This window comes from Crinia signifera, chromosome 3, assembly GCF_055691185.1.
Source record: "Crinia signifera chromosome 3, ASM5569118v1, whole genome shotgun sequence".
Taxonomy (NCBI): domain Eukaryota; kingdom Metazoa; phylum Chordata; class Amphibia; order Anura; family Myobatrachidae; genus Crinia; species Crinia signifera.
Genome location: NC_139219.1, coordinates 164,649,550 through 164,661,030, shown reverse-complemented (window position 1 = coordinate 164,661,030; position 11,481 = coordinate 164,649,550). Strand labels below are relative to the sequence as shown.

At 45.8% G+C, this 11,481-nt stretch overlaps 1 protein-coding gene across 1 annotated transcript in view; it reads right to left on the bottom strand.

The window, feature by feature from the left end:
• Positions 1-11,172, bottom strand: part of HDAC2 (histone deacetylase 2) — a 40,961-nt gene extending 29,789 nt beyond the window's left edge. Inside the window, exons 1-2 of the mRNA XM_083176867.1 lie at positions 10,901-11,172; positions 4,007-4,119 (exon numbers count right to left, since the gene is read on the bottom strand). Of these exons, the coding sequence (XP_083032993.1) occupies positions 4,007-4,119; positions 10,901-10,952 (165 nt within the window). The 5' untranslated portion in view covers positions 10,953-11,172. The remainder of the gene's footprint in view (positions 1-4,006; positions 4,120-10,900) is intronic.
• Between the last annotated feature and the right edge of the window lie 309 nt (positions 11,173-11,481).

Genomic DNA, 11,481 nt, shown 5'->3' with positions numbered 1-11,481 from the left:
AGAAGTATGTTTTAGAATCCCAACCCTTCATGGCCATCCTTGCACTGGACTCATGACTTAAGATGCCAGCAGTACTAGTCCTGTCTGTTGCAAGTCTCTTCTGACAGTCTTTTGGCAGAGTTAAAGATAAAATAAATAAACACACACACACACACACACACACACACACACACACACACACACACACACACACACACACACACACCAAAAAATGTTCTGTTGGGGGCCCACCAGATCTACAATGCATCATCGGGACACCAAAATATATGATGTGTACAGTATCTAAAAGAGGCGTCCAGGGACAGAAGCAGACAAGACCCTGCTAACAGTGGTCCTGAACCTGGCATGGTTCCAGAATTTCTATTTGTCCCTGACATTTTCCCTTCTATGGAAACCTGCCCGTCCCTTGAGGACTTTCCAGGTAAAATTAAAATTAACCTTTTGAGGCCTAGAATGAAAATATGTACACTTACCTCCTGCAGCCTAGGAAATTATGATATTCAATTCTTGACCAAACAGTCATTTATCCTCAAACAGAATCACTTTCGAAACTTTATTTGATTCCACATCTGCCTGCCATGACCTAAACCACAAAAATCACTAGGCAGATCACACTATGGATGGCTTTCCCCAAATTAAAAAGAGGCTTTAGTATTATCCACTCAGATGAATCTATACCAGACTGTACAGTCTGACATGGCCTTGCTTGCTTCAATATAGCCTCCATCTTAAGATCCGATGAATCTATCATTGCTGTTGGATTTGAAGTTGTTAATATGCAGGGGGGGAGGAGAGGTTCTTTGAAAAGCCACAATCAGATCCTGGACTCCCTTTGATCTGACGAGTACTCCTTTTATTCTGAATAGTAAATCCTTTAAGGTCCTTAAATAAAGTGTCCACTTAAGAGGAATCTCCTGAGACTTCATTCGGAAAGAGAAATCAGTGGCCAACCCAAGTGGAGCAGAAACACATACCTCTGTCTGCTGATTTACCTGACAGGCCAAATCTGCAATGGACTGAGCCATAATTTATGTCCAGAAAGGCAAAGCACATATTCCTGCCTCATAGATTACACCAAGTGCATCCAGAACTGTGAACATACAAAAAGCAAAGCCAAAGCAATCCAGTTTCACTTTTGGATGTGTACCCACCATGAATAAACAGAAAAGACGGAAAATGTCTGCTTAATACTCCAATGACATAATAAATAAGTAAAAATTGCCCAAAATCCAAAAAACTTAACCCCTGTAGGGAGGCAGGCCAATCCCAGGAATCGGGATTGAAAAACACTCAATACCAGAATAAGCCTTTGGATGATGTGCCTCGAACTGCTGTAAAGAAGATATTGGGAAGGCGGGCAGGAGTATCGCTGCACATCATTTTGCTTAAGTCATGCTGCGCAGTCTGAGCTCAGCAGTGTTGGTGCTCAGTGCTGCCAAGCAGAAAGGGTCAAATTCACAATTTGATCCCCATATTTGGGGATTGGAGTCTCCAATACCAGGATTAAATTTCCAGCAGAGAATGGGCCACATACTGGGATCCCGATGATTATGATAACAGAATTGGCACGACCAACTCCCCTGTCTGTAAATGTAGGTTATAACTGCACAATTTAAGTGAAAGAAAAACTCATCCTGGAAACCTAAGAAAGTCAGCAGTTAGGCCCTTATTCGGATTTGATCGTAGTACAACTTTGTTCTTAAAATGGGCAAAACCATGTGCACCGCAGGTGGGGTAGATGTAACATTTGCAGAGAGAGTTAAATTTGGGTGGGGTGTGTGCAAACTGAAATCTAAATTGCAGTGTAAAAATAATGCAGCCAGTATTTTCCCTGCACAGAAACAAAATAACTCCCCCCAAGTCTAACTCTTTATACATGTTGCCCCACCTGCAGTGCACATGGTTTTGTCCATTTTGAGAAAAAATGTGTACTGCTATCAGATCTGAATAAGGGCCTTAGTCCCAAACCTCACATTCAGACACAAATAGGAGCATTTCTATATGTATAGCACTTACTAGAACCAGTGGCCTACATTCAGAGGCTTAACTAGAACTTTGTGGGCCTCATAGCAAAATCTTGGCAGGGGCAGGGCCTGCCCCCCCAAGCCTTTGTTGCTATAGTGAAGAGGGTGTCGGACAGAGGGGGGGGGGGGGGGGGAGAGGAGTGAGTTAGAGAAGGAGAGAATAAGAGAGAAAGTGGGAGAGAGGCAGTGCCTATACACTTGTGTGACTTCTAGGAGGAGCTAAACTGTATGCAATCCCCCTTGGAAATTCCCAGGCAGCCGGATCACATACATTACAATGTGGGGGTCATTCTGGTTGATTTTTATTGTTGTGTGTCTGCTTTGCAAAACAACAATAATAACCTCCTGTATCCTAAAGCTGGGTACACATAAATACAATTGTCGGGCCGTTCTTTCGTTCTGGGTCGGACAGCCGTTCAATTGTATATGTGTGTACGCTGTCCCGTAAGAGCGATAAACGGCAAAAAACTGTCTTGACCGTCCATACTCGGTCGGTCGACGGTTCTTTGCTGTTTAATTTTATTATCCGACAGGACGGCCTCATATCGGTACAAAAGTGCAGTGTGTACGCACGTTTGACCGATATGCTGCCGTCCTTGCGACTATACTGCCAAGGCTGGGCGTTCCAGCTTTGACTAAAAAAAAAAAAAAAACCAGCGTGGGGTCCCCCCCACAGCCGTAACCAGCACCAGGCTGAAAGAGCACGGGCTGGTATTAAAAAAATCAGGAAACCCGACAAATAGGGCTCCGCTGATTTTTTAAAACCAGCCCCAGGCTCCAGGTCCAGGGTTGGTTCCCAAAATACGGGGGACAAAAAGACCAGGTGTCCCCCGTATTTTAAGAACCAGCCCCAGGCACAACCAGCCAGCAGGGTAATGCCACAGCCGGGGGGAGACTTTTTATAAAAGTCCCCCCGGCCAAAGCATTCATCCCTACCGACCAGTCAGCCTGGCCAGGGACCCTGGGGGAGTGGGGACCCCCCCTCCAGGACTTACCTGACCAGGCACTAAAGTGTACCTTTGGTGGTAGAGCGGAGGAAATGGAAGATAATTTGGCGTGCTCCCCCCTGTACTACCTACCTCTCACCTACCCAGAATCGCATAGGCTTTAGTTGGCATTTGTGCCTACTAACACATCTAAGCACTACACTCACACAGGCTGTCACAGTATCAAATTAAGGATGAGACGGTACTTATGTAATGTCTGGGCTCCCGTTTTTCTTATGAGACCGTGTCCGCTCGCCACGCTTCGGGCACGGTGGCTCGCCACACTATATAAAATCAACTCCATGCGTAGTTGGATAGTAGGGGTATGAAAAAATGGGGTTCATTTAACATGGGAGCCCAGATAATACATAAGTACCGATGAGACTTCTCAGGATGGGAAACCTTTGGCCATCCAGCTGTTGTGCAACAGTTTTAGCATGGCTACATAGCAAAACTGTAGCGAGGCATGCTGGGATGTGTAATTCAACAGCAGCTGGAGGGCCAAAAATTCCCCATCCCTGCGATAAAGGGTGCAGGTATTTTGGGACCTGACTGACGTCCTCCCCCAATGCCACTGTGAACAAGAAGCTACTGGAGCTGTAACTTCACTTCGTTAGTACATAAAAAAAAAAAAGACTTGCAGGTAGAGAGACATAAGATTGAAAACGGAGGGACATTCAGCTTCATACTTTTCAGCCTTCATAAGAAGCCAATGGGGACATTGAATAGGATGAGAGAATCAGAAAGTGAGAGATTTGGTAAGAAATCTCCAGTTTTTTTAAAGCGGCAATCATTTACACTGCAAAACCAGTTTGATTTTGAAGTGTAAATGATTGCTGCTTTAAAAACTGTAGATTTCTTACCAAATCTCTCACTTTGTGAATCTCTCATCCTATTAAATTTCACCCATTGTTTCCAGTGTCCCACAAATATGTTGAAAATGTGAATACATTGCATATTTATAAGAAAGCATTATAGATTTGTAAACGCACTTACATATATTTCCATCTTTCTGTAAAGCCCATAGTTCAGAAGTAAATTGTGGGTCATACGTATCCTATGTGGTTTCATGGGATGCCCTTGTCCATAATAATAGTTTCCAATGTCACCTAGAAAGATATCCTGTTTAGAAGTTTGAATATGCGATTGATCCTCAAGTCAATACAACACCTTCCCATACAGGTTACAAAAAAAAAAAAAAAAAGAAAAAGCAAAGCAATTTTTTTTTCTTCAAAAAGCTGCTTCATAAATCCAGAGCATTATTAAAATAGTCTTTAACAATACACATGCAAAAACAACAGTACATTTTTAAGGTTGCATTACTTAAATCATACTTGTCCCTTTTATTTTGCAGATGCAGTCACTATTATTTAGCCCAACTATATATGGCCACAAGGGGTATGGATCATTAGGTCACCACAATGTTGGTAGACAGTCATTAGGTCGACATGAGTCTAGACCAACATGCAGGAAGATCTACACGAGTCTAGGTCGACAGGGTCATTAGGTCGATGGGGTTTTATACATTTTTTTTGTCCCAATGTCGACACAATCGTAATGGACACTAAAAGGTAGCACCACGTCACCTCGCTGCGCTCGCAATGCTTCGGGGCACGGTGCCTCGCTACGCTCGACACACTATTTTATTCTCCCACCACGCCCTAGTGCAGGGCTGGGCAATTGCGGCCCTCCAGATGTTGAGGAACTACACATCCCAGGATGCTTTGCATTAGTTTTGCTATGTGGCCATGCTGAAACTGATGCAAGGCATGCTGGGATGTGTAGTTACTCAACATCTGGAGGGCCGCAATTGCCCAGCCCTGCCCTAGTGGATGGTAGGGCATGAAATAAAGTCTGTCGGCACATGTTGACTATCATGCTGGTGACCCAATAACCATAGCCCGCCACAAGGTTCTACAATTATAGGGCCTACACACAGCGCTGTGTGTTGAGCGAGCGGTCAGTGGCAGTGTTCTCCGGTGAGAGAACACTGGCGATCACCAGATTTATGCAATACTGTATGTTGCTTTGGATTTGTGGAGATCCTGCACAGACCCTTAATATGTAGTTTCAATAATATAGCCAAACATGCTTAAATAAGTCACGTACGGTGTAGCAAAATGATGCAGGTCTTGGTGGCATATTATTAAATTGAAATAAAACGTTTAAATGTTGTTTCTTTCAATTATGTGAGGATGTTTTACAAAAATATTCTTATTAGTAGTTTTTGAAAGTGTATTACATAGGGCAGTATTCAATGAGAAAATTCTCCGTGCATGGAGAGCGTTTTATTTCGCTCTCCATGCACTCTCCGTGTTTTTGCGGAGATTCTCCATGTTTGGAGATTCTCCGTCACGGCACTTTATCCACTATTCAATGTGGCTGATGCTCGCCACCACTCGCGGCGAGTCTTAACCCCTGCAGCGGACGAGCGTCCGTGGCAGGGAGCTTTCAGGGAGCCGGGGGACGGAAGCAGCCAGAGAGCTTAAAGTCTCCCTGGCTGCTCCAGAGGAATGTGGAGGGGAGGTGGGCTCCCCGGGACCCAGGCAGCACAGGCTGCCCCCCCCTATAGCCAGCGGGGGACCCAATATTCACTGCACCCGATCGTGCATATTAACGATCGGGTGCAGTGAATATATGAATATCTAATGAGCGGCTCGAGCGCTCCGGCCCCCTGCTGGCTGCACTGTGCAAAAAAATAATTTAAAAAAATATATATTTTTTTTAAATTAAATATATATTCATGTGCTATAAGCACATGAATAAAAACAACATGTCCCTTCACAGAAAAAAAAAACCTGATTTTTTTACACCAAAATTAAAAAAAAAACCTTTTAGTTTAAAAGTTCACATTCCAGATCTCCATCAAAAGATGTAGAATTTCTACACGGAGAGAGACGGCGAAAATCACTTAGAAAGACGGAGAATATTTCACATTGAATAGGGTTGCTCGCTTTTGGAGAGCAAAATGCTCCGTCCAAGGCGAACAAAGCACAAATTCTCCATAAAACACAGAGAATTTTTCTCATTGAATACTGCCCATATGGTATGGAAAGAGATGAGATAGGTCACTCCAAGTTAGGCAGAAAGTATTTGTAGATTAAAGTTCTCATTCTCCTCTTGGGTTTATTTGAGAAATGCAGCAATTGGGAGATCTTAAAATAATAATAATTGCAGAAACTTTTTCTATTGTTACTGGCTGATTCGTTTATATAAAAGATGGTTCTGCAATTAAATTGCCTAATTTTATGGTGAAATTGTATTTCTTCATCGTAAAGTTCTACATTTTACTTGTGGGATCTGTACATTTTATGTACTAAATTCGGTACTTGTTTCCTAGCACGGCGCCCATCGCATCTCATACCATAAGCCATACAATGGTATGCTATGTTACGCAATGTCAGCCGATGTTATACAATTGTAAATCGTATACCATTGTATTGTATGCCATATACAATGGTATACGATTTAAAATTGTATAAGCACCCTAATGGGTGTTTTCAATGTTAAATGGGCCCCCTATAAGATTATTAATTGTATAAGCACCGTAAGGGGTGCTTACAATGTTAAAAGCACCCCCACTATCAACGGCAATTGAAAGCATGGCGAGCGCAGTGGTACGTGTCCTCCGACCTTTTCATACCCCCCCTATCCACGTCAGCGTGGAGTTGACTTTATATAGTGTGGCGAGCGCAGCTTTCCAACGAGCCCAGCCCCGTGTCTCTAGCCCCCTGGGAACCGGAGATACTGCCAGGCAAAGCTGGAACGTTTTCCCTATAGGATAACATGGGACCGCTAATTCCGACCCCTACCCAGTTCAACGGCTGCCAGTTTCCCCTCCCCTTCGGCATCACTGAAGCTCGAGGTTGATTCTCAGTCGAACCCAAATCGCTGGGCCTTCAATCTGATACCAGGCTGGATCCATATGGGTTAACTGGTTCCAGGGATATTGAGGTTAAACAGTTTTTTTTTTTTTCATTTCTTAAATGTAATTTCATGACTGTTTTTGTTCTTTGAGGGCAGATTCTCTGGAACCAAACTGCCCAGTTTCACGGGACCAAAATCATTCGAAGCCAACTCAAAAGTTCTTAAATATGATACTGGTCTCATGTAAATGGTCAATTGGTTTCGAAGATATAGCTGGTTGGTTAAAGGGAGGTAGGGAGAGGGGAGTGGTTGTCTCTCCCCCTCACACCAGAAAATGCAGGGACTAGGCTGGTGTATAAGGGGTCAGCCTGGGAATGTCCCTGCATGATCCTGGGACCATATTCCCGGGTAAATCCCTGCATTTTCTGTTGTGAAAGGGGTATTATTTCAAACAGCCGTGACCTGCAGTGCTCTGAATACAGCCGGGCAGCCCCCTGCTCTCTGCCCAGCTGTCAATGACTGTCACCCCTGCAGCTTCCGCTCCAATTCTTCTCCCCGCTTTCACCCCCCCTTTAAATCATGTGGTGCCGGCGCCCTGCGTGCTTCCCTGACGTCACACACAACAACAGCGCGCACAATATTTCAAATGTCCACTCGGCTAGAGGGGACACCAGGAGGGGAATGGGTTGCGTGCTCTGCGCTGCGCTCTGCTCTGCTCCTCTCCGCATAGAAGCAGCTGCACCGCTCTCCATCTCTCCCTGCAGCAGCAGCAAAGGCTCATATAAAAATTTACAGTAAGTGGCACTTTTGGGGGCATTGCTTAAGGGACGCTACAAGTGGCGGTATGTGGGGGCATTACGCATAATGTGTGGCTTATTGTGTAATGGGTACTCTGGTGCGCGGCATCACGTGTAATGGGTACTCTGGTGCGCGGCATCACGTGTAATGGGTACTCTGGTGCGCGGCATCACGTGTAATGGGTACTCTGGTGCGCGGCATCACGTGTAATCTGTATCTCCCAACGGAAAAAGGAAATGTTAAACTCTAATGTATAGTCCAATTATGAGTATAGCAGGGAGATTTTTGCTAATTTAAATTTTTTTAAATTAAGACGTCAAGTGTACGAAAGTATTCACAGCCTTCGCCATGAAGCTCAAAATTGAGCTCAGGTGCATCCTGTTTCCGCTGATCATCCTTGAGATGTTCCTACAGCTTAATTGGAGTCCACCGATGGTAAATTCAGTTGATGGGACATGGTTCGTAAAGGCATACTTAACAGTGCATGTCAGAGCACAAACCAAGCATGAATGCAAAATTAATTGTCCATAAACCTCCGAGAGAGGATTGAAACACAATGAGAGGCGACGTCGCAGTATGGCGATTTCTCGCCACGAGTGCTAATTTGGCACGCAAAACAAGCACGAGCACATGGATTTGTGCATCGATGATATGGCTACATCTGTAGCAATCTCCAACCCATAGCAAAGTGTATTTGCGATCATCCACCTAGCCTGCACCAGCACCCTTTCACATGCGCGTCGGAGCATTTTATTTACATTATTATTATTGACATCATCATCACCACGACAACTCCCATACTATGGGTTATGGTATAGCGGATTGACACGCTCTAGATCGACCATGTTATAATCAAACCCATCTAGTTAGTCACCTAAAGATAGTCGACCATGTCTAGATCTACAGTAACAAAAGTTAGATGCAAGCATTAGATGGAGCGTGGTAGACGGTCATATGGTGACATGAGTTTTTCACAGTTTTTGGTGGCTATGTCGACATAGATCGTCGTGGACACTGTATAAGTGCACAGTGCCCCCTTGCATTGCTCAATGCGCTCGCCAGGCCTCAGGCACACTGCTCTTCACACTATTCTTATCTATGTTCACTTGGATAGTAAAGTATGAATCATGTTGAGCTGAACCCCAAAAAACATGAAAAACTCATGTCAACCATGTGACCGTCGACCAAATGCTTGCGTCTAACTTCCGTTACTGTTGATCTAAACGCGGTCTACTATGTTTAGGAGTTTTACTAGACAAATTTGACTAAGCGTGGTCAACCATAACACAGTGGATCTAGCCGACGTAGATCCGTCGACCGGATAGGAGCCCTATGGCATGGGGAGGTACGATTGGAACAAGGAGCATTTGGCGGGAGGGGTGACCTGGTGGGCACATGAAGGTAATGAGAAGTAATAGGTGGAGACGGTCCAATTGGGGCCGTATTGATTAACTTAGCCTCCATTGGTCCTTCACCACTCCATTACTGTAGGTAAATCGGGAAGCCCCAGGTTTGTACTAAAGGCTACCTTGGAAGCTTATGCTATTGAACCCAGCCACTATTACATTATCTCAGCATGTGACGGTAGGTTGATGGCTTTGGTGGGGTCTAATTGGTACAAAGGGCATATGAGGTGTCTGATGGCATGAGAGAGGTCTGTTTCGCTTAAGTGAGATGGTAGATTTTTGATGGCACGAGGGAGGTCTGATAGTACCCAGACAAAGTGAGTTATGATACCCCCAGTATGTTTTAAATGACCCACATAATTATGAACTCATTACAATGATAAACATGTCTTAAAATAGAAAATTGGTTGTTCTGATTAATTCATTAAATCAAATGGATTTAACCAATTTGTCTGAAAGGGAAGTTTTGACTGTTTTGCAGTGTTTGACAGCAAATGGTCATTTTTCATTTAGTCCCATACACACTGGGCTCCTGCATCATTGCTGGCTGCTGCAACTCATCAGCTGGTATTACCAGCTGATGAGCATTGGGGTGGATGGCTTTCCATAGCATCCTGAAAGCATTATGAAAAGCTGTCCACCCCCGCGAAAATCACTCATTGGCCTTTATTCAGATCTGATCGCAGTACAAATTTGTTTGGAAAATGGGAAAAACAATGTGCACTGCAGGTGGGGCAGATGTAACATGAGCAGAGATGTGTGAGTTATTTTGTTTCTGTGCAGGGTAAATATTTTTACACAGCAATTTAGATTTCAGTTTCAACACACCCATCCAAATTTAACTCTCTCTGCACATGTTACATCTGCCTCACCTGCAGTGCACATGGTTTTGATCATTTGCCAAACAAATTTGTAATGCAGATCGCCGGCCATGCTGTATGGTACTATGGAAAGTGGTTCACCCTTGTGAAAATCGCTGGGACTGGCAAAAAGCGTTCAGTGTCTTTGTACTGAGCGATTTTCTGGCCAGCTGAAAGCAGCTCAAAGCCACCCAGTGTGTACAGGCTAGTGATGAGCGGTGATGCTCGCTCCCGCATCATCACCAGCAGCCGCTGCTCATCTGCTGGTATTACTAAATGAGCAAAGCGTGGACAGCTTTCCATAGCATCCTGCTATGGAAAGTCACCCACCTGTGGAAAAGTCACTTAAATGGGTGAAAATCGCTCAGTGTGTATGGACCGTTATTGTAAATGCATATGCCAGTGCCATCATGCAATACAAGAACTAAAATAACAGAAATCATTAACCAGCTAAGGTCTGTAAGCCACCAGTGGTAGGTTATATGACTGATAGGTTAGGAAGATGGGTTTCTATAAAACCCTGCAAAAACAATGTGCAGTGTGTGTCACACAACAAGTACTCTGCTCCCTCACAGCAACTTTAGCTAGTGCCACAGAACAAGGAGGAGGCCATGAGCACCGAGCACACTGTCAGTCCCAGCGGTCCCGCAGCCAGGAGGATGATGCGCACGGTGCACCCCCACCAGGGATCCTGCACACAAACTTTGGGAGGAAGGCAGGGAGAGGGGACCCGCGGGCAGGCCGCCCCCGCCAAACAGGACATCGGCCTCCGAATTTCAGCCCGGGCCCAATTGCACCGCATCCTCCATCTGTCACCTGTAGTGCAGAACCGGGCCGGGCTGAGTCTGGCCGCCGTGGAGGAGAGGGTGCACGGTGGTGTGCAATAGAGGCCTGAGATTGCCCTGATATGCCGCCTCCCGCTGGCCGGTGCTGACCCCGGCGCTGTGCTCTCCTCTTACCATCATAATAGTAGCAGACCTTCTTCTTTCCGCCCCCCTGACTGTACGCCATGGAGTACTGCGCGGACGCCGCTCACACTGGGACCTGGTGGTGCTCGGGACGGGACCTGGCTGCACGGAGGGAGGGGAGCACTAGTGGTAGCCGCCGCTGCCCGTTACTCGGTAATCAATGGCAACGTCCCGCCTGGCCGGTGCTGCACACACATATACAGACACGGTGCAGACAGAGGGGGGGGAGGGGTCGACGAGGCTGAGTAGGAGGGGCTGATGTGAGAGGAGGCGGGGTAAGGCAGCTCGGAGGTATAGAGAAGGCGGTGAAATGGGCGGATCAGAGCGGTCTGAGTACGAGTTGTGGGCGGAGCAGAGCGGAAAGCTCTGAGTGGGCGTGGCTTTGTATTCAGAGAGGGAGGGGCGGGACCGTCTCACAACATCAGCCACACTACTACCAGGGCAGCACCGTGTGCGCAGTCGCAGCCAGGGAGAGACCAAGCAGCCGCTGGAGGGAGATGTCGGGAAGAAGAATCCGCTCAAGCGCTTGCCGGGTGATTGACGTTTGTTAGCGTCTCATTATTTGCCGGTAT